This window comes from Emydura macquarii, unplaced genomic scaffold (genome assembly GCF_026122565.2).
Source record: "Emydura macquarii macquarii isolate MOO-44397 ecotype Brisbane River unplaced genomic scaffold, CSIRO-AGI_Emac_v2 contig_2846, whole genome shotgun sequence".
NCBI lineage: Eukaryota > Metazoa > Chordata > Testudines > Chelidae > Emydura > Emydura macquarii.
Window position 1 is genome coordinate 2,429,592 of NW_027132983.1, and position 25,842 is coordinate 2,455,433.

Consider the following 25,842-nt stretch of genomic DNA (forward strand, 5'->3'; position numbering starts at 1 on the left):
ATGTTTCAACTGAACAGGCTTTCATCAGAGTTAAGTTCTTTTAGCAGATAGCAATCCAAAGGAGCATTTCTGATTCACCTTAATTAAGCTCCTCTGTTTAAGAAGAGACTGCGGTCAGAGCTGAGAGAATGGATGTTCTCACCCTATCACAGTAGTTTAAAGTCAAATGCAAGGTTATTTGCAAGAAACAGGGAAGTTGACATGGTACTTGTTTGTCGTGTATAACCCTGTACACTAATGACTATATATCATTTTAAAACTGATGTAGACTCTAATCTCACCACCTAAAAAAACTGACACAAGATCAATGTTCAAATGTTTAATATTTAATCATAAGATGAAATGTCTGTTTTTAACAAATCTGAAAGTCACCATTTCTAGACACACAAAACAGCCACATAAAGTTGTAGTTCACTGTTAATTAAATTATCTGGCACCACAGGATCTAAAAACAACCCTTTTGAAAATCAGCAGTAGCCCTGTGAGGGGTCTCAAATCCTAGGAGAAACATGAGCAGCCTTGTAAAGAGTCAATAAGAGAAGTGGAATTAGCAGCCACCAACTTAATCAATGGGGCCTTATTAACAAAAAAAAAATTTAGTAACAAAAAAAAAAAAAAAAAAAAAAAAGATCAAGCCTACAATGTTGTAAGTCCATAGCAAGAGGAAGGGAGTGGACTCAGACATAGCAACTGGTGCATCTACGTACTTCTGACTCTGACTCGTCATGGGATGCTGCTCTCCTGTATCGCACTTTACTTCCATTCCTTGAATCTTGCCCCGCTTCCTTTTCTTCGAGTTTAGCTTTTGTCTTCCCTTTCTTCATAAGAAAATTATCCACTACCCAGAACATTAATGCCTGTTAAGGGGCGAAAATTCAGATTTCAGTTTTTCTTTAGGTCAGCATATGTGCTAGTCATTCAGACCTTGAAATGGAATTTGGGAATAGTTGCACTAAGTGGGCGTTGGCCAAACACTGCAAAATCCTGTATAGATCCAGTCACATGACCTAACATATACACTGTATCTCCTGAAACACAGCTGCCCCATTTCTTTCTCTTGTACCAATAAGAAAAAAGCTTCTGCTGTTGCTTAGTGGGCATTTTTTATTAGCTCTTAATCTTGACATATGGATAGTCTTCCTTGGTCTAGGGCATTTCAAGGAGATGATATTTTTAGCACTCCAAAGATAAATTAATGCTGTCCTAAATAAGCCTAATTTAACTGGAATTTTCTAACTGGTACAATAGTATCTGAATAGTACATTCAACAATGGACATTCTGCGCACCATTCCTGTGCCCAACAGCATAGCTGATTATGGATTGTATAGATACATAAGTACATAATCATATTACACACACACACACACACACACACAACTTGTAACATTAAGACATCACCAAGGCGCACTGTGAGGTAAGGATTAATTTGTAACAGATGGAGAAGGGGATAGGTGGGGGAGAGAAAAGACAACTCTCTCTGAAAAGCATACAGTTGTACTAACATTAACAAAGAAGGGAACTATCAGCATAACGATAGCCAGCTCCAACTGAGGGTTCTCTATAGGATTCAATAAAGCTACCTGTGAAAAGAAAAAGATCAAATTCAGACCACAACAGTATGTGCATACAATTGGGTTAGAAAGTGTTATAAGGAAGTATTAGGCTGGTAGCCAGATGAATTAGAAAGGACAGTTTCATAGGAAAGGAATATAATTTTGTTAAAGATTTATAAATTGCATTCAGTAAACAAGTGGGACTGACTGAAAACAATCTGCTATCCCACTAATTTGTGATCACAGAGGGAATAAGATGAATTGTGGGTAGGTGAAGCAACCAGATACTAATTGATGAACTAATCACCTTATATTCCCAAGAAAAATGTTTGAAGCCCCATCACTTGGAGATTTAAATAAACTGGTGAAAAGACTACAAAATAGAACGTAAACAAATGTCTTATTCCACAGGGACAGTCTAGAACATCTAATGGCTTATTCAGTTCTAACTGCTGTGAGTAATCATCTTGAATGTTAAATTGCGTAACTGTACTAAACCAGACAAATCCACTCAGTACCTACAAGGCACTTCTTTCACAGTTCAGTTATATATAATGCTTTATGAATTATAAACAAAGTTATAAATTATTCCTTTAAAAGTGTATGGACTTGTGGTTCCTACTTGATTCTACACCGAGATAAAAGATGCTATTAGAGACATGTCTAAGATGACGTATGTGCTTCCTGCAGTTGGACTAACTATGGCCATAAAAGAGGTTTGACAGAGAAAAACAAAGCATATGCTATCTTTAAATATCCACTCAAACCTTTTCCCAGAGAGCTTTGACTGAAAGAACCAATATCTTGGAAATCATTTACAAACACATGCTCCAGTTTTAAAATTAAATATCTGGACATGGGATGCAGAGTTCAAATATTTTATAAACCAAGACACTTTAAAGGTGAATTACAATATATTATGGTGACTTCCGCTGCTACAGGTAAATATTGTCATATTTAGATTATAAATCAAGTCATTTACGATGCTAGGATTTTTCATACAGATCTCAGCCTAGAAGTCATTCCTTTGTATTGCAACTTCATTACACTTACTGAACATACTACCATACACTTACTAGTATAACAACAGTATTAGCATAAATTGAAGCTAAGCTATATTGTACCTGTATGAAGGTTCAAAATATACTCTGTGTTGCAGACTTTTGTTTGCTTACTGGCTCATTTTTTTTAATTCAGTAACTCAGCAACGGGTCTTCTAGTGCAGTGTGAATTACTAAAGTTTTACTACAAAACTGTAACAATGTGGGTCTAATAAGAACATGTAGGGGAGATTCTCTAACAGTGGAAAAGAATACATAACAAGTTTAAAGTTAGGCTTGTAATTTAAAAGAAAGGCTGATGCATTCTGTCTCCTTTTAGGGACTTTAGGGTGGGCATGTGATCTTGTAGCATGTGTACATGATGCAATACCTACTAAATGCATAATAGAATGGAGGCACTGTCATCAGTGAAATCTGATTATTGGTATCCTGTTTGTGGTGCCAGGATGGCTCCATTACCACAGGCAATGGTTAAGCAGCACCAATTGTGGACCTTTACATAGCTTGCATGACAGCCTTAGTCATTTTGGATTAAATAGTATTAATAGCCTATCACTTTCTGGCATCTATCTGAAATTCATGTAACTGTAAAGACTCAAACCTCTTTCCACTGAGGGATTAGGAGGACTATAATGATGATGGTTTTCTCAAACATCATGATCACTATGTACAGTGCACATTGTCCCACCCAAGCACTGCACTGCAGAGGGTCACCTACAAAAAAAGCAAAGGTTTATTAATACACCCATTTAGCCCACTGTCACTTAACACATATTTAAGAAAAACAAAATAATATTAGACAAGGGAGAAAAACATGGTACACCAAACAAAATGAAATATTTGGTAAGTTACTGCCATCTAAAAGCAGTCTATCGGTATTTATGAATATCACTAAGATGCGACAGTCTCAGGAGTGCTTTACTAACACTTCATTTAAAAAATGGTGTTTTTCTATAGATTTCACCATTTACTTTCAACAAATAACTTGTAGAGTATCTTCAAATATGGCTTAACCTTTAAGGCTGGGAATGAAGTACAATGGAAATTCAAATGCCTTTATACAACTGTAATGCAGAATGGATCATGGCTATTTCCTTTTCTGGAAAGCTATTGAAAGAGGTACAGCAAATAGTCTCGAGATTTACACTTTCCTCTTTAAATTCCACAACAGGCAGAAATTGATTTTTCAGACTAGAATCCAGCTATTCTCATCAGGAGATGTGGTGATAAACATTGAATAAGTATTCCTAGAATGATAGAGTTTGAATGTACTGGTTTTCAGGTGTTTATTTTTGGTCATGTGAAGCTTAAATTATAAAACCCCAACATCAGAAAGTCTGTAAATTCTGAGTGAAGGTTCCACAGCCAGCAGACCATGTTTCCCAAACTGTCATGCAATTCTGATTTTTCCGGAGATGTAGAGTTTGAATTAAGACTGAAATTAACAAGCAATTCTCAGACTTTCAAGCTTTTATTTTATTAGTATTTTCTCATTTTTCTTTCACTGTGTAACTGCTATGGAAACAAAATTATTGCCTAACCCACAGAGTTTCTATTGAGGCTTAAAAATCCATTTTGGGGTCTCTAAAATTTGAAAGCTACTGCAGTTGAAATCAGGATTCCATGTACTCTGATTCCATACCATGGGATTTGGTACAAATTGTGCCTCAGAGTACACAACACTTTTGCTATAGTTAACAGAAATAAACTACTAGTGGTAAAAAAAGTGCTGGCAAATATCATTCCATGAAATCTAATATCACAGTTAGGAAATGCAACTAGAGACGGATGAGAAGTAGACTTTTGAAACCTGGCTGCATTTAATAAATTAAATCTGACCCAATTTTGGATATGGTCAGTCAAAGTTTCAAAACTATTTTTCACCTTTATTATAGAAATAGTTTTAAAATTATGCATTTCTTGGTTTAAAAAAACAAAAACGAATATCACTGTATGTCCCCTAGAAAGTTACCCGGAAAATTTTCTTGAGAATCTACATTTTCAAAGATGAGGAAAGAAAACAAATTAAAAGTCAACCTAGAAAAGTAGTTTTGAAAAAAACAAAACAAAAAAACCCACACTAAGCATGGGGCCCTAGAAGTCATAGCGTTTTTCAGGGCTCTTGTGACAACATAACTTATCTTGATCTTAAAAACATCTTGCAGGCCCTCAGCCTTTAAATATTCTGTATAATTAAAAAAAGTTATGCAAAACAAGCTATGAAGCCAGAAGAAATTCTGCTGCCTGAAAAAAGCAAAGCCACCGATTTACTACTAATTATTATAGATTCATACAGATACTGGAAAATGACATCTGAAAAAAACAATATAAACACCTAGGTCCTAAAGAACAACATGTAGTAGACATTTTCTTCAGAAAGTTTGAAAATGCAAAACTGTCAGATACTGTTCACAAATTCAGTTTATCAATAGCAAGGAAAGCACTCATATAAAAAGAAAATTCTGAAGTACAATGTTCTTATATATCCAAGAAATGGGCTGCTTTTCCACTTATAGCATCTGTAATGAATCAGATTTAGTAACCCATTAAGGCAGATGAGTGCTCACAGAAAAGCACACTGAACAAGAATGAAGAAATTTTTTTTTTTTTTTTTTTTTTTTTTAAAACTACTCCCACAAGAGGTAGAGCCTTAAATATGCAAGTTAAGAGAATTCATTGAATTGCTCTCAGGTAGGTTAGGAGAAAAACAAACCTATTTTATGCTGATCACACTCTTATTTCTGGATGTTACAGGGCTAAGACCGAATGGATACATAGTAATATTTCCACTGTCGATGAACAAAACATTTGCATTTGTGCCATTTACATGAGAAAACCAGAACAGTGCCAATACTCCATATTTTTGATCCATCAGTGGCCTTGACTACTCGACTGAGGTTTTGACATGACTAAGGTAAGTCACTCTTGCAATGGCTCTAGTCCCGAGGACAGGACCGAGGTGGCAGTGTTAGGTGAGTGCTCACTTACTCTAGGCTGTTTCATGTAGGGTATCATGGGGATCTGTTCTTTCCTATTGAAGGTATATTTATGAGACTGTGGGAAGTCTGCCCTTCTCCACCTGTGATAGAATGGCATTTGATATGAACAAACTACCCTTCGGCTTAACTGTAAGGCTTCCTCCACAGAGCAATCTGCTTCTTTTATTGGTGAATTCTGTTCTGCACAGGCAATTTCTGGGGAGTGGAATGAGCAGGTGGGTGGAGTGAATGAAGATTTGGTTTTGAAGTTTAGGAAGGGAAAGTCTTAATCTCTGAACATTGGCCCTAACTTTTACTGTAGTTTTATAAAGATTATAAATCATTTAGAGCATTGGGCAGGATACTTGGGATGTCCTAGTTATATAAATGTATCTGTATATGAGCAAAATAAGACTGCTGTTTAACAACATTTAAAATGAAGTAGGATCTGAGGCTAAAATAGGGAAACAACAAGTTAAAAATTACTTAGATAAGTTAGATGTCTTCAAGTCAGTAAGCAGGGCCTGATGAAATATATTTAGAATACTCAAGGAGCTGACTGAGGAGGTATCTGAGCTATTAGTGATTATCTTCAAAAACTCATGGATGACAGGAGATTCCAAAGGACTGGAAAAGGGCAAATATAGTGCCAATCTATAAAAAGGGGAATAAGAACTAGCCGGGAATTACAGGCCAGCCATCTTAATTTCAGGACCTGGAAAGATAGTGGAACAAATAATCAATCAATTTGCAAACACTTAGAAGATAATCAGGTGATAAGTAACAGTCAACATGGATTTGTCAAGAACAAATCATGTCAAAGCAATCTAGTACCACAGGATAACAAGCCTTGTGGATAGAGGGGAAACAGTGATATGGTATACCTTGACTTTAGTAAGGCTTTTGATATGACCTTGCATGACCATCTCATAAACAAATTAGAAAATACAACCTAGATGGAACTACTATAAGGTGGGTGCATAACTGGCTGGAAAACCATTTCCAGAGAAAAAACAACGAGAGTCCTATAGCACTTTAAAGACTAAAATATTTCTGCAGGCATAAGCTTTCGTGGGCTGCAACCCACTTTGTCAGATGCATGAAATACATACAGACTAACATGGCTACCCCGCTGGAACATTTCCAGAGAGTAGCTATTAGTGGTTCAGTGTCAAGCTGGAAGGGTATATCAAGTGGCATCCCACAGGGATCGGTCCTGAGTCCAGTTCCGTTCAGTATTGTCATCAATGATTTACATCAGTGTTTCTCAATGACCAGTCAATGGGCTGGTGCCAGTCCCTAAGATCTCCCTGAAACAGTTTAGGAAGGCAGCAAGCTGGTCCCTAGTATAAAAAAGGTTCAGAAAAACTGATTTAGATAATGGCATAGAGAGTACACTTCTAAAGTGTGCTGACAATATCAATATATGATGGGTTGCAAATGCTTTGAAGGATAGGATTAACATTAAAAATGATCTGGACAAACTGGAGGAATGGTCTGACATAAATAGGACGAAATTCAATAAGGACAAATGCGAAGTATTCCACTTAGGAAGGAATAATGAATTGCGCACACACAATATGGGAAATGACTCCGTAGGAAGAAGTAATGTGGAAAGGGATCTTGGGGTGAGAGTGGATCACAAGCTAAATGGGAGTTAACAGTGTTACATGGTTGCAAAAAAACAAAAAGCTCCAAAACCTCACACATGCCAGGATGTTGATTGCATCAGCAGGAATGTTGTAAGCAAGACACAAGCAGCAATTCTTCTGCTTTACTCTGCGCTAATAAGGCCTCAGCTGGAGTAGTGTGTCCAGTTCTGGGCACCACATTTCAGTGCAGGGACTGGACTAGATTTATTTACCTTCTAGTCCTACACTTATGATTTTTCTGCCATAAATTCAAACTATGCACGGTGACAGGGTCAGACTAGATGGCTATCAGAAAGTGCTAGAAGGCCAATATATCAGCCTCAGGCTCAGCAAGTCCCTTTTCCCCTGGTAGCTGAGCAGGGGTTACTCTAAGTTAATTAACAGTCCTGGTGCAATCAAGGCCCCATCCAGGACTTTTTAAAAGCCTTCCCTTCAGAGAAAGAGTGTGGCTGGAGTTGTGAGAGTGAAGCAAGCTACCAGAGTGTGAAAGCAGGTAAGATGCTGTCAGAAACCAGGAGGGTTACAGAGAAGGAGCAGAATGCTGGCAGAAGAGAACCATGCAGGTACAAAGACTGAGGGAGGGAAAAACCCTACCTGAAGAGGGCAAAGGACCTTTCCCAGGCCTGAGGGAAAAGACCCTGCCAGAAGGGAAAGATCGAACTGGACATTTGGTTCAGCAATACCATGCCCAGTGGGGTGGTCAGAAGACAAGAGCCTCCCCTGGCAAGGTGGCCAGGAAGGACCCGTGTCTGAGCAGAGTATGGACCTTAAGTCAAGAAGCACGGGGAAGTAACCCAGGGAAGCTAGCAGCTTTCCTGAAGCCACAGCACAAGGCTGCTACTTGTAGGTTCCCTGGGTTGGGGCCTGCAGTCGAGGGTGGGACTGGGCCCTCCCCCCCACCAACCATTCAATGGAAGAGCAAGAGCCCAGCAAAGAGGCAAGGGCCTCTGAGAACCAGAGCCAGGACTGGAACCCAACAGGGAGCAACCATCTTAGAGAGAATGTATTACTCTCCCCCACCACTAGAGGGTGGAAGAACACTACACAGTGAAGCAGTTCCCTGACCTACCACTAAAAGGAAGTGCTGGACCCACCGAGGTAGAGGAGGAGCTCTGTCACAGCACCTATAACGTCTGAGTAACAATGCCATCACTACTTAGATAGCCAAAGATGTGGTTATTATAATGCAAGGTTCCTCACGATGCAGATAACTATGCCTTTTCAAAATTCTCAGTCATAGGAAGGAGCAGAATGTTAACATAAGATATGGGGCCACATTTCCTTTTAATCATTAAAACAATTAATTTGGTGCTTATGAAAGTGAAGGATTATTAGCATTCGCTAGTGAGAGAAATAAAAGCAGACTCATTGCAAATTCCCTACCAATCTCTGGCAGTGTCTCTCAATGCTATCCCGCAACATATGATTTCCAATCACACATCTCAAGAGCAATGAGCAACAAGCAAGTTCAATATTTATCTATGAGGGTTAGGATTAGATTAATTTAATTTGCTTGAGAGAATAAAAAACAGAAACTGATTGTAGAAAGAAAACTGGTTTGCTCCAGGGGTTTGACAACATTACAAAACCTGACAATGTCATGCAACTCCACAGAAAAGACAGGAGAAAATCTCCCTTGCAATCAATGGTGTATACATTAAATTAATACGGTCTCCTTAAATAAACTAACATTTTAAGAGAAGAGGTAGTTAGATGTAACATTAACATACTCTGAAGAACACAAGTTATAGCTAGTTTGATTTACTGAACACAACTAGAGTGCTTTGCAGACTAAAAAGATAAGGCAAGCAGAGACAGAGCAAGATTTAAGTTGGAAACATGGTCATTTTTACTAAGATGTTCTAGAAACCTGTCATCTATTCAGACCAACTTAATAGGTCTAATATCACGAATATGGGGAGAACGTTTTTGTACTTGTAATATTAGGAATAGGTTCTTGTCGGTGTGAATTTCAGCTGTTTCTCCCATCCTCTTATTTTCAAATGAATTCTAAATGGTTTTGTGATGTACATTTATTTTATATTAAAAAGCTTAACTCCTAACTTACTGTATTTGAAAACACAAAGACAATGTTAAGATTGAAAAACTACACTGAGATGAACTATTCTTGGGGCACAGTCATGATGTTTTACTTATAAAGCACCATACACATCTAATCTGCTGTATGAACAGTAGCCTCTTCTGAACATGTACATGCCTCAAGGAAAAGACTGATATCAGAAGTTTCATTTTAAAACTCTCCTCCATATAAAGACAGACTCTCAATACAAGTAGTAAGAATGCTATTTCTATTGGACAACATCTCAAATAATGAATCACTAGGGATCAAGTAATAGAGCTAAGAACGGAGATGATCTCATAGCAAGAACTAACATGAGACTGATTATATAGCTTCTAGAAATACAAACAGCACAGGACAGTGTCATTGGTCAGTTTAGGCAGAGAAAAGCCATGGTTTTTATTTATACTTGCAGTCAAGACAAAAATATCCTCTTCAGAGGAAAGCAGTTCCTTTGCCTACCTCCAGAAAAGCCTCTCAGTAAAATGTTGAGGTTCTTGCCCCCAGTTCTAGGTCTCTCAGAGTCTTTTTAGAAGGCAGAGTCTGAGATCCCAATAAGCTTGTGTGAGAGAAATATACATTCACATTTCTTAAATTTACCTTTGAACATTTAAAATACATGATAAGTGCAGTTTAGTTCACATTTATGTAATCACAAAGGTTTTTTGTTTTGTTTTTTTAACAGACATGGGAGATTTGAGACTGTAAAGTGAGATTATTTAATCTATAATCCTGTTATTCCTATAAAAGAAGCAATCCAATTTGCTTTAAGAGAAGAGGGCAGCAAACTATACAGTGATTTACCCTTTTTAGACAGGTTTTTGTTTCTTTCACATTAAAACCATAAATTGGAGACCAAACACTTTCTCATTAAGATTAAAAACATTTTCTAAAATGTCACTGGAATGTTCTGTGGGAACATCACTCTATCTCAGTTATGGACAAAATATACAAGCATACAATGACTAGCTGACTTAAAGAATTCAAACCTTATTTGTACAATGACCAGTAATTTTTCACCTTTAGCAGCTAGTCAACTACATATTAAATGTTTCCACCATTTTCAATACAATTTTTTGTAATGGTACTTACGACAGCTCAGTACAAAAGACAAAAATTAAATTCAGAGTACCCGGAAAAAATGCACGTCAATGTACAACACTAAGAATCACAGGGCAGGGAAGCAGATGAGATGAACATCAATAAAAAGATGCAAAAACTCAAACACAAAGTCAGCAGAAACTTTTAACAACAGATACATGGAAATGGAAAGAAGGCTTGAACTAAAAGAATCAGATTATTGCAAACATCAGTTATACGTACCCAGCTGGAAAGGAACTGCCTGACAAATGAATTTGATGAGAAGCATCCTTAGTTTTCCCTAACTGAAATTAAATTTGAATGATGATGGTATCAAGAAGAAATACAGATACGGTCCTGGTTCCACAATGGGACAGGTAAAAGTGGTAGTAAATTATTTATCCTGATCTGAGGAACATGGATATAGATGCCTTATAAATGACTAAGTAAAATCCTTTTTAAAAGGGCTATGTCAACTTGAAATGTAAGGAGTTTATAAAATGAGTTAAAAGTCATTTCAGAAATCCCTCCCCCCACCAATTTTTATGGTTTTGAATCATAATTGCCCATTTTAAAAAAGTCTCCTTCCTTTTTGAAACAGGGGGAACTGACTTACTAAAAAAGGAAAAATAGTGAAAATGAACAGATAAGGGAGTGCTATCAGATACAGAAAGTAGACAAAAGATTTCACTCTAATCTTTGAGCTGCAGTAAATTTAGTTATTTATAACACTAAGAAGTCAACAATGATATTTCAGTCTGAAATGTAAGTTGATTGTCTTTTCTTAAGATAGCTATAGTCTATCAGTGGGCGGAACAGCCTTGACCTAGCCCCTGAGCTCAACCCAAGAGGCTGAAACTTTTGATCCTACTGAGGTCTAAGGTGGCAGCTAAGTTGCTTACTTTCCAACAGAGATGTGAGTTTATCATGAAGTGTATTCTTCTAGGACTCAAAAGCAGTTCAGTTAAAACTTAACTGAAGAGCACAACAGAACAAAGATATTTCTGACAAAAATCAGATGCCAGACAAATAGAACTCAATTAGATATTCTTGTTTTAATAGGAAGTATGAAGCTACTTCAGAGATGCGGACACCTGAAAAGTGGACTGATAAAGGGACAACAACCCATGTATATAAACATACTGACTGATTTCTGGTAATGTTCATATTCAAGAAATAATGGCTATCAGATATTTAAAATATTAAGTCCTAACAGGAATAATACTAAACTTTGGAGGGTAGAGTTCTAACTTCTGTTACAGCAACACAATCCCAGTAATGTCACTGGGGTTCTAGAGGCGATCTGGGTTTTCCAAATTAGATAAAAGTACTTAGGTAGAAAAAAATTTCTTCCTTCAACATCACAACCTAATGTGAGGCTTATTTCAGTGGCACAGACTATTTAAAGTACATCAGGTTCTCTTCTGTGAAGATTTCTCCTTCATTTCTTCAAAGCCGATTTTTAAAATGTGATACGTCTTTAGGAAAAAGATTTGCTTGCCATATGGAATATGCATGTCCAAAAACATGAAAAAAATGTGTTGCATATCAAAATAAAAATTCCTTTCTGGAAATTTAAATAGGCAAAAGCTTAATAGGGTATGATCTACAGTGCAAAGATGTAATTGTGAATCGCAAGTCTTTTTTAGTACCAAATAGTTGTGTCGAAATTTTATTACATGTGGAGTATATCTAAAGTATAGCTGTACTGAGAAGTCAATTAAGATCAATGATTCAAAGTTTCTAGGGACTTGAGAGGGTGAACCACCCTTACAAGAAGCCTAAAGGACACGAATCAATTCTTGATATAAGAATGGGTTTATTACAGAAGCACTATTTTGTTCCACTATGCTGTGTGCTTGGCAGAATTCTATTATACACATCTGATGTTAGCATTTAACACTAGAAAACCATTCGTTTGGAGTTAGTCATAAAATTCACAAGTCTCCAGACACATGTATTTCACAAGGTCATTTAATCTTTTGTGTACTTTTTCCATTAACCTATGGGTTTAAAAAAAATTTAAAAAAAAAAATCAAATGTAGTCTGCTAGTTACAGTACTTTTTCAAAAGTTGTTATTCTGTGTTAACCAAAAGAAAATCTGATTTTAAAAATTATGTATTCAACCATAATACAGTAGTTCTTTTCTACATTATCTGTAAAGCATCTGAGCTGAGTGGTTACTCTGAACATGGCTAGAAAACTCCCAATACTTCATCTTTAAATGCTGGTGGCTTAGTTCAGTTAAAGCTTCAAGCCCAATTGACCTTTGATTGTAATCTACAAGCTAATTTTTTGTCTAATACATTTTCTTTATATTTTAGAAAAAGGATCATACTTTGTAGATGGGCTTCCATTAGTGTTGTATCCCATGCGAACTGAGTTTTAAGGTTTTTAAATATTATGAAAAAGTTGTTTATTAGATGCTCCTGTGTAATAACCTAGGTATAGCAACCTAGTAAAAAAACCTTAAAGGGATGCAAGTCAAAATAAGTTTGTGTAATACTTTTAAGACTGTCAAACACTAAGTGCAGTGTTACTGCAGTGCTCTACTTTCCAATTCATTCAAGAATAGAAATATTTACCATATTCACCAAAGCGAAGGGACTCCCATTGCTGCCATTCCACAATGCTGCTGACTGCACGCACACCGGCGTAGATTAGCAGCATCCCTAAAGTGGCATCCAGCAAGAAGTTTATAAGGTACCTGGAAGAGGGAAAAAGTACATAAGAGAAAGACATGAGCATAGGCTTTCTCCCCCCTGAAATTACGGGGCATCATATTACTGCAACTGACAAAATGTACATTTGCTTGCCTCTTTGAAAAGACAGCATCACTATGAAATTTTAAAAAATGGAACAGTTATGTATTTGCTCCAGTAGGTATTCTTATCCTAGATTTTAAACAGCTTTAGAACTTCCCCACTACCTAGTGTTTGTTCTTCAAGTTACATGTCAAACAAAGCTCCATGTGTTTGTGTATGAACTCCAATTTGCATTTTATGCCTTCTAGTTAAAACCAACGTCACCCTCGCACTCTTATTTCACTATTTAGAAAGACTTTATTTAAGTGGAGCCAGAGAACAAAACTTTATTTAAAAAAGTCTTGTTTCTTCTATTGCTTGGAAAACAGCTCAACAAAGTGAAAAATCACACTAATTTCAATGATGGAAAATACTGATTTGCTGCGTATCTTCAGAAAAAGACCATCTAAAACTCCTTCTCTTTTTTCATAAAATAACTATTTCAATAGTTACATAGAGTTGTAGCACTACTGTTTTCCTTGTTTTAGAAGAAACTTTTGGCTGTACAGTATACAACAAAAGCTAAAGGATTATTATGGAATTTAAGTGAATCATGAGTTGTGCCTTCACCCAAATGGCACAGGATTTCACCAGAACATCTTGTAAGTAAATGTGCCTCATCTGCTATTCTCCACATAAATCACTCTTGGCTGAACAAGGTAACAATTCAGGTGCTATCTTTCACATGACATTAAACTGTTCTTTTATAGGCAGTGGTGGTGAAATGGGTACTAGCAGAAAGAGGAGACAAAGGGTGTAAAGGGATAAAATGGAAATCTCCCAAACTGAGCAGTTTTTGTGCTTCAACACCAGCTTTGGAATTCAGGAGGGGCTCAGCAAAAATACAAAAGAAAGCAAAACTTCTGGTGACATAGCATGTTTCACCAAGTCTTACACAGACAGCTTTTTGTGCAGAATTGGTATTTCTATAATCTTTTTTAAATGTTAACCATAATTTTGAAGCAGATTTGTGTTAAGAGAACCACAATCAATTTTTAATTGTTTAACAGAGGAATTAAAGATCAACACAAGTATCCCTAACACAAACCATTTTATTCCCAAGTCCACAAGGGGTCACTGCAGTCTGAAGATTGGGAAAATACTGAATACGCTATATTATAGAGCTATTGCTTGCTCATTTCTAATTTAGTGTTTAAATTACAATATCTCTTATCTTAAGGTATTTAAAACTTGCCCATAAAGTTTGTTCAGGGTTTTTAACTTGTAGCTCTGTGAATTCTCAGAGTGCAAATTTCTTAATGCTTTTTTGCACTCCTGGAAATTAAAAATGACTCAATTTAGATAGACAGTCTAACATGACTAGGTTCAGGTTCTGGCTCTGTCTCTTGCATCCACACTACACTGAAGTTTATTGTGTGATACTAGTCTATTTATAAGACTTTTTAAAGCTAAAACCATGTGTAATTATGAGATAAAACCACAATGGCCTTCCAAAATAATTCCTTGATTTGCTATGTATTTCGAATCAACTGAGAGCAGCCCACTGAACATGATCTCAGAAACTTCTAAGCAAGAAGTGGCCCTCCATTTTTAAATAGCCAGCAGTTAAACAGTTTATGCACCCACAGACTGGTGGTCATTCGCGGCGGGGAAAGAATGGGATTCAGTCTTCTGCGACTTTTTCACTGTCCATCATTTTCAGTCCTTCACAACATTAAGACCTATGGCAACAGCCCCCATAATTGGTGAGATCCCCCTGTGAACCAGTCTGAACACAATCTGTTGGATAAACACATGGTACTATATTATTTTTACCTTTTGTATTCGGATAGCACCTAAAAGGTTCCACTGTGCTAGGCAGTAGGCACTGTTACACAAAAGAACCAAAACCAGTCCCGGCCATACATATACATGGTTAGTAAAGAGTGCACATAATAGGGTGGAACGATTTAAATCAAAAAGCAGGAAACCTTGATTTAAATCAACAATTTTGATCTTGTTTTACATCTTTCTTCAGTTATTTTTCCAAAGAAAGGTTGATACTCACTGGTTGGTATAATTTGGTACTACTTCTTGCTAACCAGGAGGGTATCTATACATATTTATTTAAGCTATTATAAAGTTTAACATACATTTATTCAGATAATTCTTAATTTTTACTTTTTCACTGTCTGAAAACGGTGAATGAGATGATTAACTTTTTACTTGTGATTTGTGCCAACCTGCCTTTGCATGAAAATTGGGATTCAATTAAAAAATGCACAAGGAACTTTTAAAAACTAAGTAGATTAATAAAGCTATCATAAATGTGCTGAATGTGTAAGAAAACAAATAGGTTTATGAAAACAAGTTTTTCATTTAAAATTAAAACTGGTTTATTAAACATAGAAAGTATTACCTATAGTTTGTGAATTGAAGTGAATGTTTCGGGTTACCAAATCCATCCAGATTTTAGGACTAATAGATCTCATGCTCTCTCATTTCATTTCTATTCATGGATTGGAAGCAGAAAAACTTTCCCTGCAGTTTCTCAACTTTCGATTAGCCATTGAACTGATCTAGTTGAATAAACTGAAATGAAGAAAATATTCTCTCTTCACCTGCAAAAGAGGCTACTGCTGTCGAAGGTTGGCTTCCAGCACTTCCTCAAACTCTGGCTCCAGAAGTTTAGCCAGTGAATACCACCAATTCAGTGGTCTGACTCTCCTTAAAGCTTTGGCAGCAAACACATACTGTTTGAATATATGTTTTCTTTAATTTAAATGATTTTAATAGATTATTGCAAGTTTAAACCTTAACATAGCTTATCAATTTAAAATTTATTTTAAAATAAAAATATTTAAATATAAAAATGTTTTGTTTTTAAATATTAATTTTTAACCACCCTGGTACATAAATATATTGTCAAATTTTTAACTCAGCAAACAGTCTTTGTTCCAGAATGATCCCATCACGATGTCTGTGGTGTATCAAGGCAATCAAAACTACATTTTAACTTTTTTACAGTGTGTATATGAGAATACATTTGTTTATCCTATCAAGAGGCTCTCTAGGAGCATGAGGAAAGAATTATTTGGCTGGCATTTTTTTCTCACTATGTGATAGCTCCAAAAAGAAAAATAAAGAGGAGCCTGACATATAAAAATCTCATATTTACAGAACAAACGAGCTTACTGTAAGAAATATATAACTTCACAATTTATTGGAAATCACTGTAGTAGCTACTGCAGTAACTGGCGTGGTTTTACAAGGAAACTGTTCTGGTCCAAAATGATAGACTGTTAAAAGTGGTTTTACAGCACCTATGACTAAAAGAGTTTAGCATGTAAGCTCTCTTGGGCAGGACCCCCTTTCAAGAAAAACTCCCAACTATGCTCCATTTGCTTCTGTAGCAGCTGTAAAGACTCAGGAGCTTGAAATGGTCTCAAAATACATAAATCTTCAGATTTATCATATTGGAATGAAGTGCTTATATGCCAGGGGTGGCCAGGCCAAACTTACTGAGCCCCCAACACTCCCTTCCCCGCTGGGCAGAATACTCTATCCCCACCACAGGGCAGAAGCTCCAAGCTCCCCAGCACAGACTGGTAGACGGAGATTTGGGGAGGCGGGGCATAGGGCACTCTGTGAGCCACACTTGAACTGTAAAAGAGCCGTATGTGGCTCGGCCACCCCGTTACATACATAGCCATAATGAACAGAGCATGAGATTGCTAAATTAATGTTTTCTGTATTAACCTCCTACATGCTGAGCAATGTTTTTCTGCATTAAGAGTGGAAGTAATACTGCATTAGCAAACAAGCATTTTAGAAGACAGACAGGAAAGCTATTATAAGATATGCTTGGACACCACTCTGACTTAATATTCATGCCTGATTAGATTAATGTAAGATTTTGGAGTGTTTATGAATGATATTTATTGGAACCATATTAAATTTTCTTTGCTCTCTTGGATCCCCTGCCTTCCTGCCCCCTCTATCAATAGCCTTGTCTTACAATCTTTCCATTAGTAGAGCCCTGCAAATCCACAGATATCCACTGACCAGTTTTTGTGGATCACGGATTGGATGGTCATAGAGGTCATGGATAGACTTCCTGGGACCTCTGATTCTGGGGCAGGGCTGGAGCAGCTGCCAGCCCCACACACTGGAACAGCTGATTAGCTGTCAGGCAGCAGGTGGGGCTAATCAGCTGTCTGGGGCAGCTGGCTGCAAATAGCTGATTGGCAGTGGGGATGTGGATATATCTAAAAGAGGGAGGGTACATTGCATGTAGGATACAAATTTATTCTTGTGGATGCAGATCAGATGCAGATCCATATATTTGTATCCACACAGAGCTCTATCTACCAGGATGTGCTTGTTAATGATACATTCATTTGTCAAGGGAGGGGAAAATGGGAGAAGGGGCGATGTTTCCTTCGAGATACAAGGTGCTTTCTCCCCTCAGTCCAAAGCATCATGACACAATTGCCTCTAAATGATTCCCAGTTCATACTGACAAGGAAGTTTAAAATGTAAGCTTTCAAATAGCCCCTCATTTAGCTTCAAAATAGTGTCTCATTCTTTATCTAATAATCAGCCCCCCATCATCAACTTGTCACTGAAACTCAGAGAAGAGACTTTCCCCTAAAGGGTTGTTTAGTCAAATTCACAGCACTCACAGTGAACAAGGATCCTCTTCAGTGAGGTCCGATAAATACACATTTGCAAAGTGGATGAACAACATCCCTATGGCTTGTTTGGAGGTATCTAAAAACCTGTATAAAATAAAAAGGGTTGGATTTTGAGAGGTACTTACATTAAACAATCAAAATACAGTAGAACCTTGCTAATTCACACTAATTAGTTAGAACTCAGTGCTAATTATGGAATTTTTCAAATTACCAAATTATAAACACAACTAACAAGGATAATGAGTTCATTTCTGACGAAGTGCAGTTTTAAATTTCGTACTTTGTAATGTACTTGTTCTGAATAATCAAGTCCTTAGTGACATGAGCCTTCACTATCACCTCTTCTGTTACAATTTAAGCAGCAGGGAAAGTCTGCTAGTATTTTATGTGGGTTACAGAATAGCGTTACAGTAACACTAAAGAGTTTAACAGACTTTTATAAACAAATAGAGAACATTGTCTTGCTAGAAATATTTTGATTCTTTTTTGTCTACGAATTCATAGCAGAGGTTTGTGGCACAGCATCTCATCTTGAGACCCAGATGCAGGGAGCCAAATGTGGGAAATGAGAAAACAGCAAGTTATCTATCCTGTCAGCATCAACACAGGCCACATACACCAGCCTGGAAGTTTAGGAACTAGTTTTCTATTTTTCAAACAGAGCATCTACTTGCCAAGGGGCACCTACTAGGAATTTCAGCCCCAGATTAATTTCTAATGTATGGGAGGCAAAGTGTTAGTTTTTCAATGACAAAGTTTAGGATCGGTCACTGGAAGCAATATTTTTAAGTGTTGAAAATCATTGCAATTCCTAACTACTAGAACAATAGTACCTGATTCATATCAGTCTCAGCTGATACCAAACATTAAGGAAGCTCAGGCTTACATCTATGTGAGATAGAAACATCAGAAGATCTAATGAACACTAGGTTAATCAGGCCTCAAAGCCAGCGTCTTCAACCAGTAAGGCATAAACAGACTAACTGCCACTCTTTTGCTGCGTCCTATCTTTTGTATGATCTTGGCGATCAGCAGAACCGGTAGAAAGGCATATTACAAAGACATTGCCAAGCTTCATGAGAGGTCACTCACCACCTCACATAATGTACAAAGAGGCCACAGGGGACTACCGCTGTTTCCAGATGCAAAGAGGTCACCAGGTCAAATTGATTTACCAGGGTGACCTCCTTGCACCTGGAAACAGAAATGAAGTGCCCTGTGGACTATATGCCTTCCTACCTTTTCCACTGTTCCTGAGGGAGAAGAGAGTATATAGTATGTCCTTGATCACTAGCAGCCAATGGAATATAGTGAGATGCAGAGGGGATAACAGGAACTACTGGACGGGCCTCATGTGAATTCTGGTTCACGGTCTGTGCAGAGATCCACATTCCCGATACGCTTCAACAAAACTGCATTTTCTTCCATGATGCCATTTTTCTTCATCTTCTATTAACATTGTTTTGAAAAAGAGACCTTGTACCTGTGACAGACTTCTGACACTGTATGTCTGTGTTTATCATGAATCAAAGGCATTCCAGAAACAATACTGCTGTGTGCGAATTTTCAGTTCTCTCTGTACAAAGCCCTGATCAGGAAAGTTATCCAGACAAAGATATTAGCCAATTTTCTTTTTCCTGAAAGCTGCTATTAATACTACACACCGATACTGGAAAAGACCCGGAAGCACTAACTGGAAGAAGTGGTAATGATCAAAGTTAAAAAAACAAAAACCAAACAGTGACATCCATATGCAGAAGGGAAGAGCTGTCTTTGGGATGTAAAAATGGGAATTTACCACATGGCCTGTATTTCTTTTTACAGTATCTGGCAAAAGCCAAGTTTGTAAATCTACTTTTCTGATGACTCTGAATAGCCTCAACTTACCATAAAGTTTCCCCCTGAAGCAATAAGAGCCGGGAACTGATTTGCATGAGCATCTGATCTCAGTGATAAAGGCCCCTTATACTGGCAGGAAAGATATGTCCTGGTATCTTTTTTGCAAGACACCCTTAAGACAGGGGATATCTAGTTTGAAGGATCATACTTGCAATACTGCCCACTCATGCTGCTAGTACTGTCGGTGAAAGCATGAGGGGGCACTTAGGGTGTTTGATGGAAGAGCCTGTATGGAGGTGTGCACACACCTATAATGGAATGGACATGAGCAAGCACTTGAAGAATAGTCACTTGCCCTCAAGCCAATGTTTCCCAATCTTCACTGCCTCCTATCCTGCCTGGGAGAGGGAAACAGAGGCAACCTGGCTGGGTTGGACTGTGGAGTCTGTGCCTGCGGGTATATTCACACTGCAATGAAGTTATGAGATTGCAGATTGTGTAGAACTACCCAAGCTAGCTTCAATCTAGTTACATTAATGGGGCAGCAGAACAGGCTAGCCGCTCAGGCATGTACCTAGTACTTGTGCCCACTAGGCTAGTCCATGCTGTTGTCCCTGCTGCCCTGGCTATAATGCTATTGTTGTTCAAGCTAGCTTTTATCTAGCTGGATTGAAGCTAGCTCAGGTATGCCTACATGAGACGCAATCACACCTCCCAACTGCAGAGCAGACATACGCTGCATTTTGCTTGTCAAAACAGGCCTCTCCAATCCAGCCTCTCTTCTTTCATGCCCAGATTTGGCAGTGGGGTAACATTCTCCCCACACAAATGGCCGATCTCCCCAATGAGACACTTGATGGGGATGGGGGCGGAAGGGAGGGGAAAGAAGGGTGACGCAGGTGGCAAAGATTTTTGCTTTTGCCAATGACTTTCCCTTGGCCTACCTCATCTCCTGAAGCCTGCAAGGACAAGATCTGTTGCAAATGCCTTCAAAGAAGCAGCAGAGCTAGGAGGAGACCTCCCCAAATGCAAATGCAACTCCAAGACACTGATGGGAACTGGATGGATGAACTGAGACAAAATATTACTCAGAAGTTTTAAATAAGAGGTTGAAATTTCCCTCAAAAAAGCTCCACATTAGGGGGAATCTGGCTGAGCCACTTTTACTGTGGAGGCAGATAAAACTGAAGGGAGCTTCAATGGGCAGGCATTCCCCTGTTGCCAGTGAATGACAGATCTGGTTCAGTCCCCAAACTGTAAGCAGGCTGAAGGAACCATACTAATGGATCTGGTGACCTTTGCACAATGAAGGCTGATAGATAAAAAGGAGAAATTAAATATAAGGAACACACTATACTTATTTTCAGAAGGGAAGTCATGATCCTTTGGATGAAGGATCCACCAGATATAAGTTACTCACTGAAGTCAAACTATCCTCATGCTAGCTGAAGGAGAGGACCAGACTGGCTTTTTTCAATGATAACCCATTTGAAATTTGCTGTAAGTCAGCATGCCATAGGCAACCAAATAATGAGATCAATAATGAGTATAAAACAGGATTCTAGCATCACATGATGAAACAAATAGTATATAAACTAGAGATAATTTATTACCAACTTAATACCTGAATAGCTGCATGTTGATCATTGGATCAGACACTGAAGTTACACAAGATGTTAACATCATCTTCAAATTAAATTTCATGCTCACACAGGAGCTGAGAATTCCAGTTACATGCAGTGCTGCTAGAAAATTTACACTAACAACCAGGAGCAAGGAATTTACTTTCAACTAGTGTTAACTTCTTTCATGAAAATAAGAACGTGTCCCTATAATGGCTGATCTTGGTGCTCGTTTTGTCTGACATATGCTAAAATTGAAATTGTTTACACTAGTTTTTGTATTCATAAATGTTAGGCCAAATTTTTAAGCTTGGGTACCAAAAAAATATCTGGGACCTAATTTTTAAAAGGTGTAACTCTAGCTATCCTCAGCAGCACTGTTTGTGCTCAGCACCTCTGAAAAGATAGGTCCCATTTGAATTTCAATTTAAAAAAGGTACCTTAAAAATAGCAGTTCAATTTAGGTGCCTAAACAAATCTTTGAATGATTTAGTATTTTTCCTGATTTTTTTGTTGTTCAGTTTCATTTTAAAGCCTTTTGTTTAAGAAATGTTAGAGCAACATTTCAATAAATAGAACAACAGAGGACATATGAACAAAACATTTTGGAGAAAATCTGAATAGTGTTTACATGAACCTGAACATCAGCTAAGACTACAAGTCTACAAGCTTTGACGACACATTCTGCTTTTTGACATGAAAGGCCAAATTCTGCCTTCAATTCAATGCACAGATCCCAAAGACTTAAGAGAGATTTCCACACACATATTTTAGGGAACATTTAGTTCTGTCTCCAGAAAAAGGAGTAAAACAGCTACTTAAGGATACCTCAATACACAAATATTTGTTTGAATCTTTAGCATCTAGATTGAGATTTCTAAGTAAGACACAATGAACAGAAAAAACAGTGAAATAATCACTGTTCATTATTCCTCATGTATTTTCTTAAGTATGATTATTAAAGTGCTTTGACATATTATACATTATATTCAAGTGATCATTCTTTTTTTTTTGCATAAGCTGAACATCTAGGATATAAAAAGCATTCTAGGAATTATTCAAAATTAAACACTAACCATATCCTCCAAGGACGTCTTTCATGCTTTGGTTCTCTGAAGCGTTTTACTGAAAGAAAATTCAAGACAGTCAGTGATTCCCTACTTAACAAAAAACGTAAAAATAAAGAAGATCAGCATATGGAAATGTAATATTCAATACTATAAAGTAAATTCTTTATTCAGAAACATGCTTCAACATATTAAGCTCCTAGGGACAGCCACATGCAGAGCAATTGGTTCATGGAGGACAGGTATATTAATGGCTATTATCCAAGATGGTCAGGGATGCAACCTCATGCTCTGAGTGTTCTAATCCTCTGACTGACAGAAGCCGGGACTGGATGACAGGGGGACAGATCACTCAATTGTCCTGTTCTGTTAATTCCCTCTGAAGCATCTGGCATTGTCCCCTGTAAAAAGACAGGGTATGGGCTAGAAAGAACATTCATCTGACCCAGAATGGTCATTCTTATGTTCTAAGTTGTTTAAGAAATGTTAGAGCAACATTTCAATAAACAGAAAAATATGACATACGAACAAGACATTTTGGGGGAAATCTGAATAGTGTTTATATAAACCTGCACATCAGCTAAGACTGCTCCCCCCAGTCCCTAAGTTTTCTGTACTTTGATAACCAACTATTACAGATTTTTGCATGTAATGTGCAAAAAAAATGTGCATTTATTTTCATAAATTTGGTGTCCTTTGCTTTTATGGTCATTCATCCAGTAAATAATAATCCTTAATATAAGGTAGCTTGGCTGGTTCACGAAAATGCAAAATTTAATGCAGTTGACTTCTTCTGAACCATGCTACTTTCAAATAAGTAAATGTATGGAGTATAACGAACAATCGTGCAGAACAAACAGTTCAGACTGACAAGAATAGAAACCGAAAGGTCGTAAGTATAAGAATTAGTATCATTTACAGGGTAAAGGCAGTCTACTCTTTGCTTCATTAAGTATACTAATTTTACTGGTGGCACATCATGATTTGTGTGTAGCTTGCGTTACTCAGAAAATTAAAGCAAAAGACAAAATGTGCTTTCACATCAGACAAGTCCTGCACAAGAAAGCGCTTTTCTGTGCCATTTACTGCCTACTTACAAAAAAGTCAAGTAGTAAGTGATACAAATTATTTAACTTTAAGGTAAATTGTAAACACTGTAATTGAAAAAGGTAAACACTAAGGTAAATTGTAAAAAACACTAAATTGTAAAAGGTAAACACTAAGGTAAACTGTTCATCTCCTGCACAATTTGTAATGCAATCAATAAGTGATCTTCTGCTGCAGTGCTGAGTTACTAATTTGTTGTGTAAGTCTAGATACTACAGATGTCTGAGATAGATACAGCACACCCAGTAGCAGTGAATGATGGGATGGATGAAAAATAGACAGAATTAGTTAGCCAAGCTTTGTTCCTTAGTGACATCTATTAGGGGGAAGGCAAAGAGAATGGTGGTGGCTGGAAGATAATGGATCATTTTAGCTGGATTTAGAGACAGTCGTGTTAGCTAATAATATATTAACTTGCCACTTTCTGCTTTAAGGGTAAAAAAATCTCAGATAAAGCAAGGAAATTCTGATTTAGTCTATCATAGTGCAAGAGTCACCCTATAAATAGGACTCCCAAATGGAGACCATATGTACTGCAATACCTAGATACCACAGGGTTATGTGAAGATGCCATCAATATGCTGGCCAGTCAGCTTGCTATTGCACAAAGTAATTTCTCCCACTAAGGTCAGTCTAGGAATCAAACAAGCCTAATGCATGGAAATGTGAAGTGCTTCCAATATTTCTTTAAAAAAATAAACTATACTCATGTATTTTTACTAGTATACGATGAATTTAAATTAGAACTAAAACATATATGACTTTGCTTTGTTTGTTCGTTTAACTCATTCACAAACTTCAGGGATTTGCACTGCGTCTCTGGAGAATTAGTGAGATGTGGTGGTTGGTGTTTTTTTAAGAAATACCGTATGCCCCTCAGGTTAGCTGTTTGATATTAACCTGCCTGAATGCCAGGAGCTAAATTAAAGGAGACTATAAAGAAGGGAATCCATGTTCTCCCTTTTAGGACAGCCTCTGGTACACATCTTCAAAGACAGTAAGAGAACAAAGGGATTATGACTGAGAGATGCTACTTCCATGTGCCAGTAAAGTTAGCAGGATTTGTTTTGCTAAGGCAGAGATCACAAAGACCCTAAACAGCTAAAATAGTTCCCCTGGAAGAAAAGGAAGCCACTGGGCCATGAGGCTGATATATAGACTGGGAGAGAGAAAGGAGCTGCAGGCAGGCAGTTCTAAGCAGAACCTAGTATTTAGGCCTAAAAGGATAGGTAAGAACCATTCAGTTAGGCCTCTGTTATTTTTACCCTTTCCTCTGTGCGCTTTGTACCACTGAGGAATGAGTAAGTAATGTTTTGTTTCGAAGACACTATCTGCAAATGCATACTGCTAGGGGTTCCTGAAGGGAAACTCTTGCAAGGGCCAAAACCGAATTGGGCTTGTGTCATTAACATGGTTGGAAACCAGAGGGCTGCAGTCCAGCAATCCAGTCCTAGAGGGCCTGGACTGTGTGGTCCCACCTTTAGTGACGTGTAAGGCCTGTCACCTAAGAGGTGCATTTGAGAAATAATAGAAGGGATCTAAGGCACAGTTGGCCCTATAGCTGTGATAGTGTCCAATCAATAACAACCAGTGAGATTCCACTGGGTATTCATATTTTTTTTATATTTTATATATATATATATATGATACGTCAAGAAGTGCTAATGTACCAATATTCAAAAAGGCCAAGTGGGTTGATGACCTGGATGACTACAGGTTGGTTACCTGACATCAATCTAAGGCAAAATAAGGGTGAAACTGATAGAAGATTCTATTAATAAAGAATATGAATATACTTAAGTCCAACTAATATAGTTTTATGGAAAACAGATCTTGTCAAACAAACCAGATTTCCCTCTTTGAAGCGCAATGGTAACTGTGTCAATGCAATTGTGACATTACCTCAAAGCAGCACCCTGTAACCCCCATCATTCGTATATAGTTGACATATTTAATAAAAAGCATGCCATGTAAAATATCACATGAAAACTCATGATCAGCTGAAACCTATTGTTCTGTCAAAATGTGTAGACAGTGGATGAGAAAGTATCTGGAGTAGAATCCCCTCCCTATTTCTTGCGGAGGAACCGCTTCCACTGCCCCCAGGAGGAGGGAATTCACCTCCTGCAAAAGGAGTTGCTCGGGAGAGGGGTCCCTGAAGAGGGATGGGGTGGGGGGAAATCCAGGGGGAAAGCTGCGAACTGAAGGGCACATCCACTGAGAACTACGCTGAGGACCCAACGGTCTGAGGTGATATTCTGCCACTCGGCGTAGAAGGGTCTTAGCCTTTCTGCAAACGGGAAGAGTGGATCCAGGAGAGAAGTATTGGTGCCACCCTCGGGTGCACCATCAAAATTGCT

The 25,842-nt window shown here is 37.7% G+C and overlaps 1 protein-coding gene across 1 annotated transcript in view; it reads right to left on the bottom strand.

Annotated features, from left to right (window-relative positions):
* The window catches only part of LOC137166415 (store-operated calcium entry regulator STIMATE-like), a 78,756-nt gene that overhangs the window by 16,254 nt on the left and 36,660 nt on the right, over positions 1-25,842 (bottom strand). The window contains exons 2-7 of the mRNA XM_067568134.1: positions 22,385-22,433; positions 17,836-17,931; positions 12,992-13,113; positions 3,217-3,329; positions 1,504-1,581; positions 708-857 (exon numbers count right to left, since the gene is read on the bottom strand). Coding sequence (XP_067424235.1) covers positions 708-857; positions 1,504-1,581; positions 3,217-3,329; positions 12,992-13,113; positions 17,836-17,931; positions 22,385-22,433 — 608 coding nt within the window. The remainder of the gene's footprint in view (positions 1-707; positions 858-1,503; positions 1,582-3,216; positions 3,330-12,991; positions 13,114-17,835; positions 17,932-22,384; positions 22,434-25,842) is intronic.